We start from the raw sequence: 26,878 nt of genomic DNA, 5'->3' as shown, positions 1-26,878 counted from the left end.
GAGTCTGTCTTTAATTGTAGAGAGCCTGCGTCTTTAATTGTAGAGAGTCAGTCTTTAATTGTAGAGAGTCTGTCTTTAATTGTAGAGAGTCTGTCTTTAATTGTAGAGAGTCTGTCTTTAATTGTAGAGAGTCTGTCTTTAATTGTAGAGAGTCTGTCTTTAATTGTAGAGAGTCTGTCTTTAATTGTAGAGAGTCTGTCTTTAATTGTAGAGAGCCTGCGTCTTTAATTGTAGAGAGTCTGTGTCTTTAATTGTAGAGAGTCTGTCTTTAACTGTAGAGAGTCTGTCTTTAATTGTAGAGAGTCTGTGTCTTTAATTGTAGAGAGTCTGTCTTTAATTGTAGAGAGTCTGTCTTTAATTGTAGAGAGCCTGTGTCTTTAATTGTAGAGAGTCTGTCTTTAATTGTAGAGAGCCTGTCTTTAACTGTAGAGAGTCTGTCTTTAATTGTAGAGAGTCTGTCTTTAATTGTAGAGAGTCTGTCTTTAATTGTAGAGAGTCTGTGTCTTTAACTGTAGAGAGTATGTCTTTAACTGTAGAGAGTCTGTCTTTAAGTGTAGAGTCTGTCTTTAACTATAGAGAGTCTGTCTTTAACTGTAGAGAGTGTGTCTTTAACTGTAGAGAGTCTGTCTTTAATTGTAGAGAGTCTGTGTCTTTAACTGTAGAGAGTCTGTGTCTTTAACTGTCTTGTAGAGAGTCTGTGTCTTTAATTGTCTTGTAGAGAGTCTGTCTTTAATTGTAGAGAGTCTGTGTCTTTAACTGTAGAGAGTCTGTGTCTTTAACTGTAGAGAGTCTGTGTCTTTAACTGTAGAGAGTCTGTGTCTTTAACTGTCTTGTAGAGAGTCTGTGTCTTTAACTGTCTTGTAGAGAGTCTGTGTCTTTAATTGTCTTGTAGAGAGTCTGTCTTTAATTGTAGAGAGTCTGTGTCTTTAACTGTAGAGAGTCTGTGTCTTTAACTGTAGAGAGTCTGTGTCTTTAATTGTCTTGTAGAGAGTCTGTCTTTAATTGTAGAGAGTCTGTGTCTTTAATTGTCTTGTAGAGAGTCTGTCTTTAATTGTAGAGAGTCTGTGTCTTTAACTGTAGAGAGTCTGTGTCTTTAACTGTAGAGAGTCTGTGTCTTTAATTGTCTTGTAGAGAGTCTGTCTTTAATTGTAGAGAGTCTGTGTCTTTAATTGTCTTGTAGAGAGTCTGTCTTTAATTGTAGAGAGTCTGTGTCTTTAACTGTAGAGAGTCTGTGTCTTTAACTGTCTTGTAGAGAGTCTGTGTCTTTAATTGTCTTGTAGAGAGTCTGTATCATTAAATAACTGTTTACGTCCAATGAATAATTAATGAACGATGCAAATGCGCATCCCACGCTTCATTTTGTCAAACTTAAAAACAAACAGAATTAGTCTGTACTAAGTGGCGTGTTGTACTTTATATCTAAGCGACAAATGTTTCTCTAGTGGCGTGTTGTACTTTATACCCAAACGACATAACTAGATAACAAAAAAACTATAACAAAACTAGATTGTTATTTACGTTTTTAAACTTTTTTTTTCCAGGGGTCATTCACGGCGCAGAGCTTTTCTACCTGTCCGGCTACCCAATCACCGGCTACGGAAACTTCCGGTACGACGGCACGGACCAAAACATGTCGGAGAAACTCATGCAGATGTGGGCAAACTTCGCACAAAATGGGTGAGCACATTTAGACCGTTGCTCATCGCGCGTTTAGAGGTGCATCTTGTCGTGTGGTTTGGGAATGACCAATGATGACGTCACGGACAATCTCACATGACACGCACTCACCCCAATTCGGTGTGACGTCACGCAGCGCTATTGTGTTCTATTCTTGTTGACCTCGCGTGGAAAGACGTCAGCAAAATGAATGGCTTTTTGGTGTGGTCTCATATCACTATGCGTGGTCTCGCAATTGTTTAAAATTCATTTATCCCAGTCTGAATATGTGCAAGCATTTATATTTAATTTATGCAGAATTTATATATAGTTTAATGTCATTGTAAAATCAATAAAAGGTTAACAGTTACAGCTATACTATAATCTCCCGTATGTAGAAGATGTCTAGTCCGTACAAAAAAAAATCTGTAATGACGTCATGAAATCAAGGGATCGTATTGGTGTAGATTAGCCCATACATTTTTATACTTCTGCTGATTGTGTAAACATACAAGTGTTGTACTCATAGTTATAAACTTTCTTTTTAAATTTGTGTCCTTTTCTAAATAAACGGATTTGTTTTGTTTATTTGACAGGCTGCCATCTTTAGTACCACAGGAACATTTTCACATGACACCGTACACTAAGGCGTCACCGGTGTACACGCAGATCACGTCTAAAGACCACCACGTTCACATGCGGTCCAAGATGTCGTTCAAAACGGAAAAAATGGAATTCTGGAATCGCCATGTTCCCAACCTGTATCTAAACCAGTTGCGAAAAGACGTCCATTTACTGAAAGAGGCGGAAGCGAAAATTTTCAAGCAGACGAACATCAGCCTCGATTTGATGAAGAGATCCTCCCCTTATATCGGTAGCCATATATCAGGCAGCTGGATCCTCATAGCGGCGTGTATAGGGCTGTCTATTTTGACGGTGTTGTTGTCCGTTTGCTACTGCCAGGTACGGAGACAGGTGAAGACGTTGATACGACAAAGCAGTGTCAGCAGTGGTCAGCCCATTTTATAGTGACGGGCCGTGTGTCCACTTGTTGTGGTCAATGTATAGAACTTGACATCCCATACTTGACACAATGGCATCTGTACAAAGTTGACAGCAAACACGGTGCTCCTGATACCCTTGAATGGCATTCCATAACCGATTGACGTCATTTCATATGTTGATGTTATTACAAAAGTCGCCGGTGCTGCGCGACTGTGTACAGTTTGTTGGTCAAAAACTGACAAGCATTAGGCTCCATTAAGCCAACCTGGTAACCACGGCCAACATTAACTTTCGTCAACCTGGCAAATCCGCAAGTCGGCAAGCTCTTGAACAAGAAGTCACATTTAGTGAGATAACCATTTCATGTATAAAAATCGAGATAATTATTTATTTAAGAGTTTAGAAGAATGATGGGAAAGATGGCGTGTACAGATTTAGGGCTTGGCAGACAGAAGGCGAGATGTACAATGTATGTGTAAGCTGTGTGATGTTACCCAGCCCACTTACCATTGGATTCGTCCGTGTTTAATATTCAACATCTAGGCCGCTGTGTGCTTTTGTTCAATACTCCCCCATCTCTACTTGACTTCACAAATCAGTTTTTTAACCAAGATAGTTATGTCAAAATTGTTTTGTCAAACATACATTAACTACTTCACAACATATTGTTTCTAAAATGCTTAAAATAGCAACATAAAATATTCCATACTTCAATGTCACTTTAAAAAATATTTTTCTAGAAATCCTGGCTCGGTCAGTATTAGAACTCCAATATTTAGTGGTGTTGTCCGGTACTGTCAATATTAGAACTTCAATATTTAATGCTGTTGTCCGGTACTGTCAGTATTAGAACTCCAATATTTAGTGGTGTTGTCCAGTACTGTCAGTATTAGAACTCCAATATTTAGTGGTGTTGTCCAGTACTGTCAGTATTAGAACTCCAATATTTAGTGGTGTTGTCCGGTACTGTCAGTATTAGAACTCCAATATTTAGTGGTGTTGTCCGGTACTGTCAGTATTAGAACTCCAATATTTAGTGGTGTTGTCCGGTACTGTCAGTATTAGAACTACAATATTTAGTGGTGTAGTCCGGTACTGTCAGTATTAGAACTCCAATATTTAGTGGTGTTGTCCGGTACTGTCAGTATTAGAACTCCAATACTTAGTGGTGTTGTCCGGTACTGTCAGTATTAGAACTCCAATATTTAGTGGTGTTGTCCGGTACTGTCAGTATTAGGAACTTCCTGTTGTAGAAATCACCAAATGATTCTCGCCTGTGCTACCAGGGTTGAAGAGTAATATTTCTGAGGTAGAGACGACTTCATGACATTGTGTATATATATATATATATATATATATATATATATATATATATATATATATATATATATATATATATATATATATATATATATATATATATGCAGTAGCGTAGCGAGGGGGGGGCGGGAGGGGGACATATGTCCCCGGGCGCCGAGCTTAGGGGGCGCCAAAATGGGTTGGAAAAATAAATTGAAAAGTTGAGGGGGGGGGTTGCAAATCAAAATCTCGAGGGGGGGTGTAAATCGAAAGTTTGAGGGGGGGGTGCAAATCAAAATCTTGAGGGGGGGTGCAAATCGAAAAGTTTGTCCCCGGGCGCCGGGAAGGGTCGCTACGCCTCTGTGTGTGTGTGTGTGTGTGTGTGTTGCTATTTTTTTATTCTACAGAATGCCTAAATTACATAACTACATGTACTGTGTTTAAAGTTTTATAATGCCTCAGATATATGTTTTAAGTTTGGATTAATAATACTACAAGCAAGCTTGGCGCCGTTCCCATACACTAAAATCTTGATAATGTTACTTGTGAGGTTTTAGCGATGGCGATTGATACTTATCTCTTGATGTGTTGAGCGGTGACCTGATTGTGAACAAAAAAACGTTTCTATGTATATACGACTGTATTGCATTTCTGTACATTTGGCACATTGTCTTGAACTTTGTTTTTAAAAACTTTAGTTGTAAATGTGCAATGTTTTTAACTTATTTTAAAAAAGTACTTGTAGAGGTGAGTGCCCATATTTTTGTATGTACACATAAGCCATACAACTACGGCAATGGCATTAATGTTTTAATATATATGTATGTGTATGTAAGTATATATATATATATATATATATATATATATATATATATATATATATATATATATATATATATATATATATATATATATATATATATATATACTTAATATACTTTAAGTATTAAAGGCACTTAAAAAATACATATTAAAAAGGGAGCATAAAGTGTGTGTGTGTGGGGGGGGGATCAGGAACTTCAAAGGTTGTGATATTTAATATTAATTTCATTTGAAAAAAAAAACTACATGCACATCTATGTAGGAGGATGGAAAATATTCCAAAGTCGGCCATGTTTTCTATTTATACTTTGCGTTTTATATCTAGAAAAAAAACTTGTTTTATTTTCATTTCATTTATGTAAATTACAATGTATGCATAAAATATCAAAAGAAAGTAATCGTTATTTACATGCTACCAAATCCAACCTGGCAAGTGAAACCGCTTATTATCCTCATGATATCGATACTGAAGCTTCCTTAGAGTGCACAGTCATGTTTACCAATAGTTGTGTGCGTTAGTTTTATAATCATAGTGACAAGTCAAGTATGTCGTTAAATATAGTGATGTTCTGTTCAGCTAATCCAGTGTACAAGTATTCATGAAATAATTGCTGTTTTATTGATCCAGTGAGTGCATTTAGACTCGATATTCGCATTTGTGGGATATGCGGGGTTCACCCACCTTAGTTTGGGCCTCGTAGTCCTATTGTAGGCCTAGAGAAAAAGTTGTGTTTAAATCGTTGTTATATTTAGCTCATGTTTTATTGTTAGAAATGCGGTACATAATAAAATAACAATTTTCTATTTTTATACATTTATATCCATGTGAAAAAATTAATTTGATATTTGTTTGCACAGTTGTTGTGTACTGTAAAATCATTTGCCGAGTGCCGAGGTTAGTTTATATTAAATATTCGTCTCCTTCCTCATCCATAAAATCTGGAACTTTGAACTTTCCTTGTATTTACAATCCGTTGTACATTTTTTCTTTTCAACTGTAAATATTGAACTTAACGTATTTTTTTCAACTTCCTTTTTAGGTTTGTAACCCATGTTTAATTAAGGTTTTACACAACAGCCTACACACAACAAAGCTCAAAGTTTAGCCAGTTCCTGAATTGGCCAGTCATTTCACCCAGAACTTTGGCCAATGTTCGATATAGTCTACTTGAAATAACCAGCGCATAACCTATCCTTTCTTACATCTGCGAGGTCTGCTTGCCGCTGTGCTGTGGCGGGAATGTTTGGCAGATTGCTTCTCTTCCTACCCTGGCCTAAGAATGTTTACAAAGTAGAAACACCACCTAAATTCCCCTTAAATACTTTGTAAGATCACCCCATGGCATTTTGAAATTATAAAAACAAAGATCGGTTATAAGCCAGTCAATTTAGGGGCTTCTTAGGGTGGGACATTTTTTTCTAAGTGGAGGGCTTTTGAAACGTACTGGTCAAGTTAGACCAGTCTCTGATTTGGCTTGACATCATTTCAGACTTTTGCCGTCACCTGCCCCGTGATACAAGATCTTTGATGCCTTGAGAAAAGTTTACAGAGATCACTCACGACCAAAGCACACAGTGCAATTGTTTCTTTAGTTAGACATGATCTGACGGTGAAAGAAACTGCTGTTCGGAATTTTTTTTTACTTAATGAAATACTATACTTTTATATATTATGTATAGGTGTACATGTATTATTTTAAGCAGATACAACAGCATGAACTATGTTATTTATATTTCGCGTTCATGTAAAATGTTTGTTTTTTTAATTCCAGTAGTTGATTTGAACATATGACCTCACAGCGCTTACCTTACCCTCAAAACCAAATTTGTCATTCTCCTTTGATACAGGATTAAATATTGTTCACGTGTTCCTGACTTGCAGCAGTTTGACCTCCGGTGTATCAAAACTGTACATTTTATGTGATTTATATTGATGTAACAGATGATCCACCAGAACCACTTCACTGCTACAAATCTCATCAACGCTCATGTTAAATTGACTATCTTTCATTTATAGCGTATACATGTATTTTATTACTTTGGCACAATACTACACTAGGAAAATTCTCTAGAAAAATTTTTTTTCATCCACAGGCACTCATTAACTCCTTTGTTTTAATCTACAGCGAAGATGCTGTTCATTTTATTTTTAGTTCCAGTATATTAATTAGGAAAGTGAACTCAAAATGGTAAATAAAATCTTGTATCCAAATGTTCAGTTTGAATTAGGGAGTCATGCAAGAAGGCAGTTTGAACGTCTGTGCCACTCATGTAGCAGTGAGAAACAACTGAGTAACTGGTAGTGAGTGTCTGAGTGTCCGCTATCTTTGATCAACTACCGGAACTGTATTCAGTTCTTAATTCTGCCATTAGTCACTGCCACATTGTGTCATATAGAACCAACATGAGAAACACAAAAGATGTTAAAATAGCAGACAAGTATTCAGTAAACATTTATTGTTGAAGTAGTAACAACAAAAACCACTAGGACATAAAAGCTACAATCAATGGTCAGTTATTTAAAGCTCGTAGCAAAACTCAGCTGACACAGTTCACAGATTTCCACATGAATTTTTGTCATTCACATAACTGTACATTATTCACATATCTAAATGTAAAAATATTTCAATATTTTTAAACATGTCATTACAAAGTAAAACAACCAGTTTTCTGTATTCACCCAAATACCACCAAATTCAAGGGTAAACCGATATAAAGTTGTTAAAACAGCGACAAAATCATCCTACCTGAGATTAGTAGTTTAAAACTAGTCTACACTTACAATCTATTAAAAATCCGGTATGTTGAACTAGATGATATAAGATTTGGTACTATAATGAATGTTAGCTTGGGTTGAGAAAAAAACATCCTTTTCACCATGGAAGACTAGCAGTTGATATTTACACCAGATACACCACAGTACAAGCTTTAGAACAGGCATTCATTCATCAAACTAACTCCCTAACCTAGCTTTTCTTGTAGAGACCCAGTTTGTACCGCACTTAAAACAGCATGGCATTTCATCATAGATTCTAACCGAAAAATAATACTGCAGTATTTTCCTCCTAATTACACCATGAGAAGCAAATATTCTATCATTTAATAAGATACAAATTTCTCCAAGTAGTCTACACATCATGTTTCATGATAGGGTATCATCCTTTCTTTTAATTTTTGTTTATTGCATTAGCAAGGAAATGGAAAGGATGACAGCAATGTATTAATGACAGATTACAAGGACCATGATCAATTAGAACATTACAACATAGATTGCAGGCTAATAAAAGTTATAATAATCTTACAAAATATTTAGCTCACAAGGGAGAATCGTGGTGGCAGTCAAATCCTGCAGCTGAACGTACTTTACTCAAATCAATCCTGCAGCTCAATTATACTTTACTCAGTCTTTAACGCCTGTTAAAAAAATGTAAAAATTAAAAGTTAACAAAATCAACAACATACATTTTAACTATAAAATAAATAAAAAAATAAAAAATTCCCCAAGCGTATGTATTTTGTTTTGATGTGAGTCCTTCACAGATAAACTTTTTAAAAAATGTATTAAAAAAAACAACTAAATGATATAAAATGATGGTTTATTCAAATCCTAGAAACATACAGCTGTGGGGAATAGTTTACTTCCAGTGTTGTCAAAAAAAAGTTAAACAAAACACAACATAAAAGCCTGATGACATATGTCACTCAGCCCAAAATCAAACCTCGACCGTTTCGAGCCAGAATGAGGAGAGCGGGACCTCGACCTGGAACCAGAAGAGCTTGAATGGTCTTGATGTCCTTTCTTTATGTCCTTATCTCCAGACCTGATGTTAAAAAAAAGTAAATTGGGTTGCACAAATGCTTTAAAACTAGGAATAATCATCAGGTTTGAAACTGTATGGCACAGAAGAAGATCATTTACTTCTCAATCTAACTTTATACTTTGAAACTGCGCTACATTCTAGTGATTCAAATGTGAACAGTAATTTTACAGTTAAGAAATAGAACTTTTTAAATTAAGTATATAATCATTTCCAAAATGTATATTTAAACATTTTCTTAAAAATTATTAAATTTACTGAATGTCAGACTTAAAAAAAAAGCCCAATGAACTTTTACAAACATCCCCACTAGTACTCTGGGTTTCAAAGTATTAAATCCTTTGAGAGGATTAAAGCACTGGCACATCATCTGGCATTGCAAAATTCATATCCAATCAAAAAATGTGAACAAGAAAAACAAAGCTCTAGCAACAGAGCTAGAACAACTAGCTGCACTGAAATCAAATGATTAAAACATATGGTTTACACCAAAGTAACAAGCACACAGAGTACGCCAACCTGTCAATACAGAACAACAGAATTATGAAAACTGATATTGACCTTGTAGGGTTTACCTAGAGTTGTTACACCCTGGTTTTACCTGGACCTAGATCGTGATCTGCGCTTTCTGCTGCCAGATCGAGAGCGTTTTCTACTGCTGGAACGAGATCGCTTTCGACTGCGTGAATGAGATAGTTTTCTACTTCCAGAGTGTGAGCGCGATCTTGATTCTGGCGAGTCAGACCTGGACCGAGACTTGGGAGACCTGGACAAAGACTTAGACCGGGAGCTGGAACTAGAGCTAGATGAACTTGAACTGGATGAATTTTTATGTGATGAGTCTGAGTCTTTCTTTTCATCATCTTCTCCATCACTGTCCAGCTTATACTTTGAAACATCACCATCATCTTCCTCCTGCAAAACAATTCAAAAAGGTTTTAAAACTATTCTACATTACAATATTATTTTAACTGTAGCAATTGCTAAAAAAAAAATATATATATATAATAAGCCTAAAACTTATGAGTAAGTTTAGAATTTAAAAAAAAAATTAAAACCTCGTCTGAATCAAGCTTGTACTTAGAAATATCACCGTCTTCATCATCTTCCTCCTCTTCATCACCCTCATCTTGAATTTTGTCCTCTGGCTGTTTACTACCATTACTTGCTTCTTCCGTGCTATTTCTCATTCCTCTAAATTTCTTCTTTTTCCGACCAAACTTTTGAATTTTAAAACAAAATGCCAATTGTATTTTTCAATTGTCAACTCTATATATAAATATATATATATATTAATATATATATAATATCTATTATATAATTTAATTTTACAATTGCCATTCGTTTGATATTTATCTTAGTCCTAAGCTGCACTAGGTACCTCATCATACTCATCATCCGATTCTTCTCTCCTGTTGTATTCTATCACCTCATCTCTTTCCATGTAACCTCCCCCAAAGCCTGTACGTTGCTCAACTCTGCCATACTTAGGAGCATTACACATGTTACATGTCATACGTCTGGCCCAGTTCACATTTCCACAGCTGAAATGATAAGTGTATCTCTATGCCACACACATTGCATTCATATTTGAATTAAAACTGAATCAATTGTATGTTATATTATTACCTTTTACACTGCCAATCCTCTGCACTAAATAGCCCTTTACTTTTCTCTGCTAACTGCTTGCCTATTTCTGTCCCACCTTTTTTAAAAACAGTCCCTTCTTTACGATCTTTAACACAAAAATAAAAGATTTCAATAACACTAAATCACAACATGTTTTAGTAATAGCTGTGAACACCAACAGAGTAAACAGAATTTAATTAAGCCATAATATAATAATAGTATTATAGTGGCAACATATTTAAATTCATTTGGAATTTTTTTTTAATTTACTATTTGATCTCCATTCTGCTACTGCTAGACCTTCTTAACTAAATAATAAACAGATATTTTTACTTACTTTTCCCACATTTGTTGCATTCAGGTCGTCGTGCAAAATTAACATTGCCACATCTAAAAAAAATTTAAAATAATTTTTGTTAGATGAAGCATCATAGTAAATATTTTCTATGCTATGATGAAGTAATGGTAATACTGATGTCAGATGATTTCTGAAAATATTAAGTTAGGTCTAGAGTCTAGATTGTTGATAGAATCATAAGGGTTCATCAATTTATGATGACCACATGGATAGGGGTCAGGGTGTTTAATAGGCCTACTTTACAGGAGTTTTTGGTTAGTAATGGGAAAAATCTCTCAAAAACAAAATCTTTACTCCGACATTTATTAGGCCTATAGTTTTCTAATTTTAATTTTTTAGGCCTAAAAATAAACAGATTAGATAGGCCTACTGAAAATATATCTGTTTATTAGTTAGAAACTAATAGGTAGGTGCCTACAGAAAACGTAGGCGTACACATTTTGAGGTCTAAATTTTTAAGCATGCCCACATCTTAGTGTGTGTGTGGGGAGGGGGGGGGGGTGAGTGATATAAAAAGTGGAAGGGTTTAAGATTTTGAATTGACTACTCTGAAGAAGCTTCACCACCTCAGCCCTAGGCTGGTAGACAGAAGATGCAAAACATAGGCCTAATCTTTTTCCTGCTAGAATTTGCCTAAAAAGTTTTTGGACATCATAAATGGATGACCACTAATCTCAGCTTTAGACTTAGTGCTATGATCAGAAATTACTAAATTAGGGCTAGGGTAGGACTTGCTTAATAATTCTTAATATTACTTAGGGCCTAATAAATTATATGGCTTGTGGTAGTGTTAGTACAGACAGCAAGTCAATTACGACAATTAGTCATGTTTGTGTTTTTAGTTAACTACCACAGCAGTAATCTAACACCCTTAAATTTTAAAAGAAGATTCCCAAATTGTGGATTTACATAGCCCGCTTATCTATCATGACATCTGACATCCTATACAGTAGAAGTAGTATACAAACAAAATTGTGTAGACACTCGGGGGTCGGAATCTGATTGAGTATTGGACTGAGATATGGTAAGTAATCAGGAGTAAGGTGAGCCAAATCCAAAAATAGCTAGAAAAAAAATAAAAATTAATTGACAATGAATTTATACTTGGTATCGGGGCAGATCCAGTCCCCTTCATTTGGTTTAAATCGTTCCTTTGAAGACATCGGCAATGTAAAATTTAATAAATTATGTGTCAGCAAAGCAGAAATGTCTTTGGCCGAGGGTTGTTTTAAGACAGGAATTATGGACTACCTTTTTTTTTAGTGCTTGCAGCCCAGGTTGTAAGAAAAATGCATGCCAAATCAATTTTACTACCACACAGCATCTGTATAGAAATTATTAGGCCATGTTCATATTGTAATATATAATCCAAGCAATTAAAATGTTTTTTTCTGGAAAGTTCAATTTTTATTTTATTTTAAAGCTATATAAAGTAATATAATGATATAATATGCTTATGTTATTTGTCTAACTAACTATATTGCTTGTTTGGACAAGTACAGTGAAAGAAATCTTATGGTTAATAATTTATGTTCTCTTGTTTCTAATAAGGTATATTAAAAAATATACATATGCATAAGTTGTAGTAGTGGTATCAATTTGATGATAAAAATATGTCTTATATGTATATTTATATTTTAAATGCCAGTTTAGAACACAACCTTATGACAAACCATATCTGGCATATAAGCTCTGAGCCGATCTGACTATAGGTAACTTTACAAATCTCATCCGGTAAATAATTCTCTAGATCGATATAAACTAAAAAGCCCTTTGTATCAGCCTTTAATTTATAACACGAACCCGCACTTAAAAGGGCCTATAGGTTCCGATTCGTAGGCCTATGTTGCTTCTTAATTGTGTTTAAAAATACCAATAAACCATTACGAATTTGTCACTTTTAAACGCAGTGACTCTGTTTGATCAAAAGCCACACATAATATAAGGCATTATAAGGACTACTCTAACAAGTTAAATCTTTGGTCACTATTTGGAGGCCTACATTATGTAGCATCATTACCCCCGAAAAGTCAACAAACTTTATTTTATGATATAATTAAAGCCACAGTAGTATGAGATTTACCTGCACTTTTCTTCAATACTTTCAGAGTCTTAGAATTTCTCGATATATGCTCAGCTTCCTGATTTTTCGTCATAATGGTGTTCTTGAACTTGTAGATTCTTTAACAATTTTTTAATTAAGATAATAAGAACTTTTTAGAAAAAAAAAACAAATTTTTAGTGTGTTTAAAATAAAGTGTTTATGACCCTATTAATTTAAAAAGCATCTTACATGTTCTCTATGAAAAGTTCGATATCCGTCTTCATTTTGTCTTTGGCATCATTAGAAAACTGGATTTCTCATGTAAGCCTATTTGTTAAACGTATTTTCCGTCACCTCGGAAACACCCAAAACCTTTCTTCAATCGGCTGTACAGATTACACTAAAATGGTATTTTGTAACCTACTTTTTGATAATTGTTGCTATTTTTCTCATTTCACAGATTTTAGCACCAAGAAGCCTAATACTTTTATATTAACAATACAATTCCCACCATATTTTCCGTATTTGTTCTTTCTGTAAGAGTAAAACTTTTGTCACACTGGAACTGGTTTATGGTTAAAAAGAAATGCAAATTTTAAAAAAATGTTCGAATACTAAGAAGAGGGCAATTTCCAGACCTAGTCTCACCAGTACATTTATTAAAATGATTAAAATGTTGTCATGAAAGTGATAATATATACTGAACTATAAGCAGTTTAAATTTTATTGCTATAAGTGCATAAATTAATTAAACTATTAGTGTTTTTAAAAATTCCGAAAAATTAAAAATGGCGGATTTTTTGTTTCATTTTTGCATGATAACTAAAATTGTTTTCAAACGTCTTTTGCTGTTTGCTACTTACTTTCATGTGCCTAAAATGGCAAAAGTATTTAAAAGGCTTCAAATTTTGAATTGTAAAAATAAAATAAAAAACCCGACATATTCCCTGAACTAAACGGCATATTAATAAAAGATACTTTTGTACAGGGCATATTTACAAATGTTTTAAATCGATTGTTGCCATTAATGTGAACATAAATTATTTTTAGAGAGGTAATAAGGAAAAAGGGTGGGTGGATCGGGTCAGGGTTTCTTTCATTTTGCTGGGTGGGGGGAGGGCAACTGAAATTCCAGGGGGGGGGCACTAATTAAAATAGCCCATATTATTATGTTTTCGGTGGAATTGCTCTGGGAGACACTGCAGTTCCTCCCCACCCCCCCTCCGGGGAGATGAGGAAATTGCCAACTTAATATAACAATATGCCTGTAGACCAGCATACAACTGACTATACTAAATCTTTATCTATTTATGGAATGCATTGTTTATAAATCTAGTCGTGGGGGAAAAAAAATGACGTCTATAGTTAGTAATCACCGCCGGCAACTTCATAAGGGCAAAACATAACACGTACTAGATTCTATAGGCCCATCATCAAAATACAAATTCTATACCTCTGCTTGTGGAGTGGTCTGTATGCAGTATAGACTCTATAGTAGAGCTAGTAGTGATATGGTATCTAGAATCTAGATCTATATCCTCCACTGGATATGTAGATCTAACTATCATGTTCTAAACTACTTAGTATAGATCTAGTTTTTTCCCCCATTGATTTTAAATTTAAGATTAGCGATCTAAAAAAATGGATACCGATCAAGACCAGCATTTTATAGGAGATTCACTAAGACGACGTCAAACAGTAGGCCCTGACTCAGAAGATGCTGTTATTAACAGTAACACTTCTCTCCGCAATGCTGACAATAATACTTTTGATTCTCTTCAACCTCAACAACTTCCTAATGCAGGTAGACATGTACGTCCTCTTCGTGAGAGAACCAATTTTCCACGCCCAAGGGCAGCTGTCGCATATGTGTTGATAGGAACATTTTACCTCCTTATTAGTATATTTGTCCATCAAAGAATGAACTCCTACCCAGTACCAAAAAATAATGAAAACTCAAGACCTCATGAATTTAGGGAACAAAATGCCAGAAGTCATTTAGAGATGTTAACAGGGTTTGGTCCTCGTGTCTCAGGAAGCATTGCAAATTCTAAAGCAGAAAATTACATTTTGAACTATATTCAACAAATTTTTAATGAGAATGAGGGTCGTAATCAAAAGATAAAAATGGAAATTGATGTCCAGAGTGCAAGTGGAAGTTTAACACTTGATTTTATCAATGTTGGGGTAGGGGAATTTACAAGTGTGTATCAAGATTTGAAAAATGTTGTAGTGATGTTGTCACCACCTGAACAGTCTGAGAACAGTGTTCTAGTAAACTGTCATTATGATAGTGTGATTGATAGTCCAGGTAAATATTCATTGTCTGAAGCTATTCCTTTTTGTTACGTTTTTCTGTAGCCCATACATATATATAGATATGTATCTGCAATAACAGCCTATTTCTAAACCTGCAAGGTTAGAGTTATTCTATAAGTGTTTTCTAGAGTATGGCGGTTTGAGTTATGCGCACACTAACATGAAAATGAATTTAATTAAATAATTGAAGAGTACCTACATGCTGAATTTAGAATTAACATTTTTCAGAACTCAAATTTTTTAGAAATATTTATAAGTATCCTTGATATTGTTTGATGTATATTTACATATTTTTAAAAAGATATTAAGGCATACCTATTTAAAAAATAAGTTATGCTAATTTTATTTGAGCTCTATAGTAGTATAAAACTATCTTTATAGGTGCAGGAGATGATGCAGCCAGCTGCTGTGTTATGTTGGAAATATTAAGAGTATTATCTCAAAGTGATTTTACCCTAATGCACAATGTGATCTTTCTTTTCAATAGTGCAGAAGAAAATATTTTGCAAGTAAGTACTTTGTATTAGGCTTAATTTAAAACAGTTAAATTGGTCTTCAAAGATGGGACCACGTAGTCGAACAGTAGAGCATACGACGACTGCTAACCCAAAAATCTCGAGTTCAAATCCTGGTTAAAGTCCATAGAACATCCCAGCGCTGATGGGTACCTGACTCAAGTTAAGGAAAGTAAAGGTGGCTGGGCATAGTGCTGACCACACTATCCCTTCAAATGCTGAGGTCACAGAAACAGGTTAACTTTACTTCACTTGCCCCTTAGACCTTCAGGTTTGAAAAGGAACTTTAATTTTTACTAGTCTGTAAACTGTTGTATAAAGATATTTTTCCTAATTTTGACTGTGTAAATTTAGTCCTGCAGCTCAGAATTAACTCTTTATTTTTATGTAACTGGTGTTGCCCATAGGGAAACTGCCCCACCCGCCCTCCCCTAGTTAAGCATGTGGGCAGTTTACAAACCTTCACTCCCTACAAATTATTCATAACATTATAATTAATTAAAACTTCAGCATAATATTGAGAGTTAAATAAATTAGCCCTGGACCAATTAGTCTTTAAGGCTTTTATCATGAGCCTCTGTGCTATTGGGATGACTTTCTAACTACAAGTACTAGATAACTGCTATCTTTTGTTGGTGTCCAGCCTGCCTTTAAATAAGAGCTCAAGTTGGATGTGAATGGGAGTTGCATACTGTCAGATATATCTGTCTGTTTGGCTGTAAAAATATCCAACAGTTAATGAAAAATTGCCATGATTACATTTATTATTACTTAAAATGTCTGTCTGTCTGTCTGTCTGTCTGTCTGTCTGTCTGTCTGTCTGTCTGTCTGTCTGTCTGTCTGTCTGTCTGTCTGTCTGTCTGTCTGTCTGTCTGTCTGTCTGTCTGTCTGTCTGTCTGTCTGTCTGTCTGTCTGTCTGTCTGTCTGTCTGTCTGTCTGTCTGTCTGTCTGTCTGTCTGTCTGTCTGTCTGTCTATACATACATACATACATACATACATACATATATATATATATATATATATATATATATATATATATATATATATATATATATATATATATATATACTCTTTTCTTATTTTGCTTTTCCCTGTTGTAGTAAATACTACTTCATTAAGTTAATTGAAAACTTGTGTACGGTTTTTTACAGACTATTTATTCTTTTTAATCCTTTGGTAAAATAAAATTTATTTCAAAAGGATTAGCTTAGCTTTGCTTTAAAACATGATTTCCTGTATTATTTCAGACAAGTCATGCTTTTATCACTCAACATCGCTGGGCTGGTAGTGTCAAAGCCTTTGTTAACTTGGACTCAGCTGGAGCAGGAGGATGGGAAATAGTCTTCCAGACTGGTTTGTTCTAATTCACTATTCTAATTACACTTAAACCTTACAGAATATTAACTGTTAAATCTGTTTTTACTGTGTTTTATTAGGCCCAGAACATCCCTGGCTGATCAAGGCGTACATAGATTCTGCGCCTTATCCTCATGCATCTGTGGTTGGACAAGAAATTTTTCAAACCGGTCTTGTACCATCTGACACAGATTTTAGAATTTTTAGGGATTATGGTCACATCCCAGGTATTGCTAAACTTATGTTATAAGGGGATTAGAAAAATGCTAGCAATATACAATAATTTTACTATAATCTTGACCAGCAAGCAAATGTACTTCTGCTTTAATGTAATGTAATGCTGCTTTAGTGGTTGAGGGAAGTAACTCAGGAAACCTTTTTTTTAAGAGCCTTGAATGACATTAAAGAGCAGTTTTTTTGCATTTATTTCTTGCTGTTGTTTTGTATAGTTAACATTTATTTTTTCATCTAATATATATTTTCATAAATAATCATTACTTTAAATTAGTATTTTGTGTTATGAATTTGAATTTTGGAAAAATAAATATTTGCCATTTAGAGATTTTTTATATTTTATAAATGTAGTTTATCATACTTTTAGGATGTATTTAAATATGTTTATATCTTAAAGATGTAATCTAATTTTAAGCAAACTTTTAATTTAACAGGCATTGACATAGCCCACATCAAGAATGGCTATGTGTACCACACGAAAAATGACCAACCTATGTATATTCCTGCAGGATCCATGCAAAGAAGCGGTAATTAATTTCCATATTTTAAAAACAATGTGATTAACAGTTACAAATCCCAGAATATTTGACTTATTACCAGTCATTCTTTAACCAACACATGTAATCATGGTATTGCTTCAACCTGATTTTTATTTGGAAGGCCTGAAAAATCGTCAGAAAAATAAAATATGATAAAAATTTAAATACACAGCCCCAGTAGAATGAAGTGAATAATATAACTAGAGCAGAAATCATTTATTTCTAGAGTGCTTAGCTTAGATGTGGCTGAAGAGACTGGGAGAATAGCTCCAGATCTTGTCAATGATAAAATGTAACAAAGTGCTAGATACAGAGTTTCTATACCAAGATGATGCTGGTGGAACTTAACATGCCACACTCAGTGGATAACTAAAAGCTTTGTCAACCCATATGCATTATTAAATGTATCACTTTACAGACTTCCTAACTGAGCTTCCAAATTTCCATTCACACTCTATAGCGAGAAAATATTTTATTTAAAAGAGATTGCACCTACAGAATTTTATAAATGAATATAATTTAATATTTGTTAAAGCAGTAATTTGAACATGCTTAAAATTTAAAAGCAAATCAGTATAATTCGATTTGAATTAAGACCGCAGCTCCTCAATGTTTGCCTTGCCCTTTAAAGCTAGATAAAAGTGTTATTAAAGCTAATGAGTTGCTAACAAAAAGACTTCATGTTTGGTTGATGAAATTAAAACATTTTTCTTCAAGAATGTTATTTCTATCACAAAGCCCACATCCATTTCTTTAATCTTTTTTTCAGGTGAAAATGTTTTAGCCACATTAAAGCTTATGGCCACCAGTTCAAAATTAAGCAATCCTGGTGAAGATAAACATGGCTCCATGGTATTTTTTGATGTTCTTGGATTCTTCATCGTGGCATATCCACAACGTCTTGCTAATATTCTCAACTGGACAACATTTGTTTATGTGTATATTGCTTTTCTAAAACGGATGTTTAGAAACAGATATTCTGGTAACTATTGTTTTTGGCATTGTTATATGGATGAGAGCAGTTTTTTTAGCTAATTTATTTTTATTTTCACTACTTATTGGTAAGTAAAATTTTATCTATGATCCAAATCTGTAGTCTTCAATTTGATACAAGCAAATTTTTAAATTTCAGGTCCAACAAGCATGATCAAGCCAATGTTGCAAACTGTGTTAGCTATGCTGGGCACATGGGTCATCAGTTTATTGGTTCCAGTGGGTGTAGCACTTTTCCTCACTTGGATTGGGCGCAGCCTCAGCTACTACACTAATAGCCTGAATATTGTTTGGCTCTTCATTCTTCCATCTGTCACAGCAGTTATGGCATTTCACACCATCTTGAAAAAAACACTGTTTAAGGTAAATAAAATACATTCATTTCAAAATCATTATTGATACACATGTCCTGATACACATTTAAAATAGGTTGCAATTGCATGTGTTGGAAAAAATATTAAATCTTGTGATATAACTCAACACAGAAATTACATCCACCTCAATATTTTTCATAAATTTAATATTTTTAGTGTGTAATATCTCTCTGTTATGTTTACAGAATACTGATCTCACTGTAATGGTGTCAATGCTGCAAGAAGCCAACCTGATTTTGTGGTCCTTTATATTGATGTTCATGACCATACATGGACTAATGTCCTCCTACATTCCATTACTTTGTATTTTGTGGCCAGCATTTTTTTACACTGTGCTTAATATGTTGGGGTTTAAACCCACAGGTCAGTGTACAAGTGTTTGTTTTGTTTTTTTGCCCGGGGTAGCTTTTTAAAAATACATTACGCTTATGTGTGGGTGATTACTAACCTGGAAGACTTGAATTCAGTTCTAAAGAATCCAAACAGTATGCTTAATAATTGACATGCACTAAAAAAAAGCAGTAGAAGTTCATTAAATAGTACGAGCCGACCCGCGGCGTATCATACGCCACTATTTAGTTGTTTTATTTTCTACTTTTCACTCAGTAATTCATAATTTGTGAATTCGACAGTACCAATACTGCCACTGAAAATATTTGCTTTAAAACACTATCAGTTGCTCATTAAGGACGATAACCCCCCCCCCATTCCCCAACCCCTACACCCTTCAGTGAAAGCAAACTCCTCTTAGTTACTTCCCCTAAGTTTAAAATCGTTTCAAACTACATTATCTGCCCCTAATAGCCGTAACTAAACCTGGCTCTACGATTGTAAACATTTAGCGTGATCCACAGCTCACCAGACCATGTGGGGGTGGTAGGGAGCGCGCCTACAGCTTGGTGTTTTCTATGGTCTCCAAGAAGAGAATTATATATATAGATGTGCCTTATACATTTTTATTTTTTAGGACTAGCTTTCAATCTGCTTGCATCACTGGCTCCAAGTGTGTATGTTGTTTATCTTATCTACACTCTACTGATGTTTCTCATCCCCATCATGGGGAGATCAGGCATGGAGACAGCACCGGATATTCTTATTGCTTGTGTTTCTGGCTTACCTGTGTTGGTCTGCTTGCCCTATCAGGTGAAGATTTTCTAACATTTAATGTTGTTCAAAAGCACCAAAATATCAAAGTGTACAATTTTTAATTATATTCCTAAAGAAAAGTTTTTTTTTTTCAATTTCATTTTAATTGCTTAGATTGGTCTACATATTATACATAATAGAACAAAATCAATATTTAAAATGCCAAATGTGTCTTGATAGATCTATCAGTTAGAATATAATTTTTAAAAATTTTGAATAAACAAATTTAAGTTTTGATTTAAATTGTATGCTTTAAAGGATAATTTTACCTATTTCTGTTAACTTTGAAAAAAAATATGCCCCATTGTTTTTACACGGTGTAAAAATTGTTTTTGCTTCTCTTCAGATTGGCTTTGTGTATACACACAACAGAGTAGGTCGCGTGATCACTACAACAACAGCTGTGATATTGCTGGGACTGGCTGCTGTCATCTTTACACCTGCAGGCTTTCCTTACTCCTCTAACCCACTGGATGCTTCCGTCCAGCGAGCCATGCTTGTTGTAAGCAGCTGTTTGTGATTTACACATCATGCTACATGTTGTTCGTTGACACTTCTGCATACACTTGATGTTGTTGTATAAGCAGTGTGTATCCTTTGTTGTCATACATTCTCTTATATTCTAAAATGTGACTCAATAATCTTGCATAAAATAAAATTTCCTTTACACTTGCAGCACTTTGATCGAAGGTTTCATGGTCCTAACAATAGAGTGATCAGTAAAGATGCATACATTTGGTACCAGCCATTAGACTACCAGGGAGGCACAACACTACAACAGTACGCCCCTTGGATATTAGAGAATGCTAAGAAAGCCACCTGTGATGGTGTTTACTGTGGAAGGCCATATCTCTATCCATTCCTTCCCCATGTTGATGCACGGTATGTTACAGACCAGTCTTGTGTTGTCAGACCACTAACTAGTGTTACAGACCAGTCTTGTGTTGTAGGTGGGTTAGTTTTGTCAGACCACTAACTAGTGTTACAAACCAGTCTTGTGTTGTAGGTGGGTTAGTTTTGTCAGACCACTAACTAGTGTTACAGACCAGTCTTGTGTTGTAGGTGGGTTAGTTTTGTCAGACCACTAACTAGTGTTACAAACCAGTCTTGTGTTGTAGGTGGGTTAATTTTCTCAGACCACTAACTAGTGTTACAGACCAGTCTTGTGTTGTAGGTGGGTTAGTTTTGTCAGACCACTAACTAGTGTTACAAACCAGTCTTGTGTTGTAGGTGGGTTAGTTTTGTCAGACCACTAACTAGTGTTACAAACCAGTCTTGTGTTGTAGGTGGGTTAGTTTTGTCAGACCACTAACTAGTGTTACAGACCAGTCTTGTGTTGTAGGTGGGTTAGTTTTGTCAGACCACTAACTAGTGTTACAAACCAGTCTTGTGTTGTAGGTGGGTTAATTTTGTCAGACCACTAACTAGTGTTACAAACCAGTCTTGTGTTGTAGGTGGGTTAGTTTTGTCAGACCACTAACTAGTGTTACAAACCAGTCTTGTGTTGTAGGTGGGTTAGTTTTGTCAGACCACTAACTAGTGTTACAGACCAGTCTTGTGTTGTAGGTGGGTTAGTTTTGTCAGACCACTAACTAGTGTTACAAACCAGTCTTGTGTTGTAGGTGGGTTAGTTTTGTCAGACCACTAACTAGTGTTACAGACCAGTCTTGTGTTGTAGGTGGGTTAATTTTGTCAGACCACTAACTAGTGTTACAAACCAGTCTTGTGTTGTAGGTGGGTTAGTTTTGTCAGACCACTAACTAGTGTTACAGAATAGTCTTGTGTTGTAGGTGGGTTAGTTTTGTCAGACCACTAACTAGTGTTACAAACCAGTCTTGTGTTGTAGGTGGGTTAGTTTTGTCAGACCACTAACTAGTGTTACAGACCAGTCTTGTGTTGTAGGTGGGTTAGTTTTGTCAGACCACTAACTAGTGACTGTGTATTTGTTGGTGGGTTAGTTCATTTTGTCAGACCACAAACTAGTGACCGTGTGTTTGAGGGTGGTTAGTTCATTTTGACAGACCACAAACTAGTGGCTTTGTGTTTGTAGGTGGTTAGTTAATTTTGTCAGACCACAAACTAGTGACCGTGTGTTTGTGGGTGGTTAGTTAATTTTGTCAGACCACAAAGTAGTGACCGTGTGTTTGTGGGTGGTTAGTTAATTTTGTCAGACCACAAAGTAGTGACCGTGTGTTTGTGGGTGGTTAGTTAATTTTGTCAGACCACAAACTAGTGTTTTAAGTGATTCGGTTTTTTGTGTTGTTTTAAAAAGAATTCATCTGCTTTATTCTCTCAAGAAAAACATTTGATTTTCCTGCTTCACCTTTGAATGTGACAAGAGTTTCAGTAAAACTGATAGAGCGCGTCCAAAAAAGTAACAGCGAAGTCAGGCTTACTTTTAAAATGTCAGGTATTATTATCTTAGTACTTATTTACGCAATGTGCCGTTTTAAAAGTAATTAATTTTTTTAATGTTTTATGCATTAGTCAATTTTGTAATTATTTTTCAAAATTAACATTCACTGTTGCTTGAACTATTTTTAACTTTAAAATATTTGATCTAACTGCTATCATGAATTGATTTTAAATTTGTCCAAAAATAAGGAAGTGGTAACTAGTCAAAAGTAAAATTGTCAAAGTAAAACTGTCAAACTTCCCACTTAATATTTTTTCCAGGTCCAAGTCATGTAACGATATTTATTGCTGAGCTACTTTCTGCAAGAATGATGCACTGGAGCTTTGGACATAACATTCCTGTGAAAGCCAACACTATTCCAACCATCCACCATTCCACCTATTTTATTTACTACTCACATGCTGGTCCACCTGACACAGCTTGGGAATTTTCCATTGATCTTCAGGTCAGTACTGCATTCTGTTTTTCTAAATACCTAATTTTCTATTCAATACTCTCCAAAAATGTGTTGTTTTTTTTTAGTTTAAATTTAGAGGTGACTTGCATTGCATTGGAATGCTTTTGACTGGTAGTGGGTAGTTTTGTTTTGAAAATTGTACATTTTAGTCAACTAATTTTTGCAGGTTAGGAACAGACACGCCCTGAACAGCTCTCTTGTAAGGATGGGTTTTGCAGGGCACCATCTTCATGGGCCATCTCAGGTAATCATTACTCTATTTAAGAATTGCTACTCAAATATTTTTAAAATAATAGTTTTAAATTGTTATATATGACTGTTAAATTAGATTGCTCATTTACCTATTCCATTATGAGTAATCAAAATGTTTTCCGAAACAGGTAACACCTGAATTGTTTGCACTGGAACAAAACCTACCTGTGTGGATGTTGGCTACTCGGTGGTCTGCTACATATGATGAATATGTATTTTAATTTATGCTATTTTCAACTTTTTTAAAATTGGTTTTCTTCAGTCTAATCCAGTGATTACATTTATTTTCAAAGCTAGCTGTAGTAATTTTTTATTGTGGTTTTGAAAAATTCAGCAGTAAATATTTTAAATCAACATTTAACAACTTCATAAAAAGTACTTTAAAGACAGAAAAAACTGATTCTTTACTTTCAATTTCCTCAAAAAACTGTGTGCAAAATTCACACACTTTTCATGCTTGTTAAAAATCATGTTGCCTTTTTTTTCCATCAAATCTAAACCAAATTTAAGATACTCAGTATTTAAAAAAAAAAAATTTTTAATTTGGCATTATTGTGATAATATTGATCCATTATCAAATATTTATTATGAAATATTTAATGAAAAATGTTATGCAACATATATAAATCATATATACCTTTCACTGTTGCTAATACATTACACAATCTGTAGATTGCTTGTTACTTTAAAAAATACTTAACTTTAAGCTTAAAGATATACAAATATATTTTTATAAAAAAATGTCTGCCTCAGTGCATCCTCCATAACAATAGTACTTTAGTATTAGCAGTATTACTACTTTATTAATTTATATATAAAGCATTAATATTTTCCATTTATAAACATCTTTGACATGTATACCAGTATTTACTATTCTATAATAAACTTTTTTTTTGGCTAGTAAGAGCTCAAGTGCTTTTTATTTTTATCCTTTTCTGCCTTAAATTTGTTAATATAAAGTTTCTCTGGAGCTAAATGACAAAAAAAAATCTTGTTATTATCTGTTGGTACTGCATCATAACTTGTTATATACCAGTTTTAATGACCTATAATGTTACATCTATCAGTATCATTAATTTAAATGAATATACTGTGATACAATTGGTAAAACTGCTTTTTTGAATATTTTTCTGCATTGTGTTGATGTTATAAGAAACTAAAAATGCTTGTTTCATTTTTCAAGGTTCTATTGTTCTTAAGTCAACACTTCTATTTTGCTTAGCACAAAATAAAGTTAAACCTTTTGTCTCAATTTTACATAATGTTAATTAAAAATGTGATATACTAAATTGTGATTTTAGCTATAATTGAATTTTTTTTAAATAAAAAACTTGATTTAAATTTGTGATAGGTTAAATATTTATTAACAGCATTTGCTAATGCAGAAGTTTTTATAAATTGCTTTCTTCATCTAGGTACATTCTTTGTTCTAAAATTTAAGTGAAGAGAATTAAGTATAAGTATAAGAAGAGTATAAGTTTATTGTTGATTGCTGTTTAACATTTGTGACCTTATGTTAAAGAAATGTATTCCAGAATTTCAGGGTAATTTATTATTGAAACCTTGCATTACTAATTTTTTTAATGCATCACTGCCTAAAGAATTAATCAAAGAAGCTGGAGTTTTATTTTTATTACCTCTCCTTTCTAAATGCCTTAATGTTAAATGCCAGTTATTTATTGTGCATAGGTGATGGAGTTTTATTTATAGTTTTTAAATCACATTAAAACAGTTTTTAACTTTTATAAAACTTTTTCACCACTCATTTTAATCAAGCAATTGCACATTTAAAAGTTCAGTATGGTAAAGATTTTAAAATTTTTAGGAAAATTTACTTATATCAAGTTTTGACAATGTATCATTGTATGTTCGATAATAAAAAAATTGCCTTTTTATTTATTTGATGCTTGGTTAATTTTGCCAGAATTTTGAAACATAAATGTATTGGTACACAAAAGGATTATGAAAGACTTTTAGGCTTACAATATATAGATATTAACTGCTAGTGGCCTAGTCTGATGTATTGTTAGACAATTTGCACCGTAAATATTTAAGCTAATCGGTTTCAATTTTTAAATTATTTTCTTTAAAAAAAATCAGCATTTGAACATTTATTTTTTTGTTTACTATTTGTTACTTTTTGTATTATTAATAAAAAAAATTGCATAAAGTAAGTATGAGTTGTGTCAAATGTGTTAGTTATACACCTATTTTGTGTTAAATTCAGTCAACTGGAATCGACATCTATATACATCCTCCAGATATGCTGCATATACATGTCATTTACTTAAGTTATGAGAAGATATGAAATTCCTTTTTTATAAATAACTTACTTTTTTTTCTCACAAAAACTTGATATTCGTTATTTTTCTAGAAATCTTAGTAGTAATAGTACATAAGGTTTAGACACAATGCCTATTTTATAAATAGTATTCTCTTTTTAAAAAAAATCCTCAGGAGAGCACCTAAAATGCAGGTTCTCCTCTTTCACTGCCCACTATACCATGCAATGTCCATTTTTCACCAGACTAACTCCAATGTCCCACCTCATGCATACAACTCCATATGATGCTCCACATCTGTCATCTCTCTGACTGAATGTTATGCCCCCACACCCCCTTTGGTGCCAACCTACATTCTCACAGAATCTAATGTAGCTATCTATCTATATTTATAATTCTCTTCTTGGAGATGATAGAAAACACCAAGCTGTAAGCGCGCTCCCTATCACCCCCACCCCTACATGGTCTGGTGAGCTGTGGTTCACGCTAAATGTTTACAATCGTAGAGCAAGGTTTAGTGACGGCTATTAGGGGCAGATAATTTAGTTTGAAACTATTTTAAACTTAGGGGAGGTAACTAAGAGGAGTTTACTTTCACGGGGGGGGGGGGGGGTATTGTCCTTAGCGACCTACTGATAGTGTTTTAAAGCAAATATTTTCAGTGGCAGTATTGGTACTGTCGAATTCACAAATTATGAATTACTGAAAAGTAGAAAATAAAAGAACTATATAGCGGCATATGATACGCCGTCTGTCAGCTCGTATTATATAATGTATGAAAGAAAAACAACACTTTACATCATTCAAAATGTTATCAAATATTGTATAAACCAGGATTTAGCTTTAGGTAATTTGAGATTACATTTTAAATATCTTAATTGGATACTTCGAAACAGTTTTTGAGTATTTATCTTATGCTTGGCTAGTGTATATATATATATATATATATATATATATATATATATATATATATATATATATATATATATATATATATATATATATATATATATATATATATATATATATATATATATATATATATATATATATATATATATATATAGGCCTACATAATAATATTATACATTTATTATAGGCTGCATAAGCCCAAATAAACAAATATTATATGCAACTTATTTTAATTACAAAAATTGTGATGGTCTGAATTTGAAGTAATTCAAATCAATATTGCCTAGATCTTTTCTTAAAGGACTTCTAGAAATCTAGATCTAGATCTATATGGAAAAAAATAGAACTTCTTAGGTCTTAGTTTAGTTAACATAAAGAAAATGTACTATCAAAGAAATATAATTTCTCGGAAACTGAAAATCTGGCATTGTCGTTCCGGAAGTTGTAAAAA

The 26,878-nt window shown here is 33.9% G+C and overlaps 3 protein-coding genes and 1 long non-coding RNA gene across 5 annotated transcripts in view; 2 read left to right on the top strand and 2 right to left on the bottom strand.

The window, feature by feature from the left end:
• The window catches only part of LOC131953169 (cholinesterase 1), a 57,531-nt gene extending 54,095 nt beyond the window's left edge, over positions 1 to 3,436 (top strand). The window contains exons 10-11 of the mRNA XM_059316225.1: positions 1,542 to 1,677; positions 2,253 to 3,436. Coding sequence (XP_059172208.1) covers positions 1,542 to 1,677; positions 2,253 to 2,685 — 569 coding nt within the window. The 3' untranslated portion in view covers positions 2,686 to 3,436. The remainder of the gene's footprint in view (positions 1 to 1,541; positions 1,678 to 2,252) is intronic.
• A 3,783-nt stretch (positions 3,437 to 7,219) lies between these two features.
• LOC131953181 (zinc finger Ran-binding domain-containing protein 2) lies at positions 7,220 to 11,856 on the bottom strand. Of its 2 annotated transcripts, XM_059316248.1 has the most exons (8): positions 11,692 to 11,856; positions 10,567 to 10,619; positions 10,230 to 10,335; positions 9,982 to 10,144; positions 9,659 to 9,820; positions 9,202 to 9,515; positions 8,502 to 8,603; positions 7,220 to 8,196 (listed from the first exon to the last, which is right to left on the bottom strand). In XM_059316248.1, exons 1-8 carry the CDS (start codon positions 11,748 to 11,750, stop codon positions 8,190 to 8,192), a joined length of 966 nt encoding a protein of 321 aa, XP_059172231.1. In that variant the 5' UTR covers positions 11,751 to 11,856; the 3' UTR covers positions 7,220 to 8,189. The 2 variants fall into 2 exon arrangements, with proteins under 2 accessions (XP_059172231.1, XP_059172230.1); XM_059316247.1 differs by having other exon boundaries at positions 7,220 to 8,603.
• Positions 11,857 to 14,047: 2,191 nt separating this feature from the next.
• On the top strand, positions 14,048 to 25,387 carry LOC131953215 (endoplasmic reticulum metallopeptidase 1). Its single transcript, XM_059316300.1, has 15 exons — positions 14,048 to 14,942; positions 15,332 to 15,459; positions 16,714 to 16,819; positions 16,903 to 17,049; positions 17,491 to 17,583; positions 18,365 to 18,577; positions 18,728 to 18,951; positions 19,148 to 19,325; positions 19,930 to 20,105; positions 20,455 to 20,610; positions 20,785 to 20,990; positions 22,406 to 22,518; positions 22,785 to 22,969; positions 23,148 to 23,225; positions 23,362 to 25,387. The coding sequence occupies exons 1-15, from the start codon at positions 14,273 to 14,275 to the stop codon at positions 23,452 to 23,454; spliced, it is 2,766 nt and encodes a 921-aa protein (XP_059172283.1). The 5' UTR covers positions 14,048 to 14,272; the 3' UTR covers positions 23,455 to 25,387.
• On the bottom strand, positions 18,816 to 26,875 carry LOC131953218 (uncharacterized). The gene is made up of 3 exons (XR_009388608.1): positions 26,665 to 26,875; positions 19,411 to 19,470; positions 18,816 to 18,942 (listed from the first exon to the last, which is right to left on the bottom strand). It is a non-coding gene; the product is annotated as an uncharacterized LOC131953218 (long non-coding RNA).
• Between the last annotated feature and the right edge of the window lie 3 nt (positions 26,876 to 26,878).

Source organism: Physella acuta, unplaced genomic scaffold (assembly GCF_028476545.2).
Source record: "Physella acuta isolate Inbredline_101_S28 unplaced genomic scaffold, ASM2847654v3 ptg000913l, whole genome shotgun sequence".
NCBI classification, from domain to species: domain Eukaryota; kingdom Metazoa; phylum Mollusca; class Gastropoda; family Physidae; genus Physella; species Physella acuta.
Note: the sequence above shows the minus strand (reverse complement) of the source record. Positions and strands in the feature narration are given on the sequence as shown.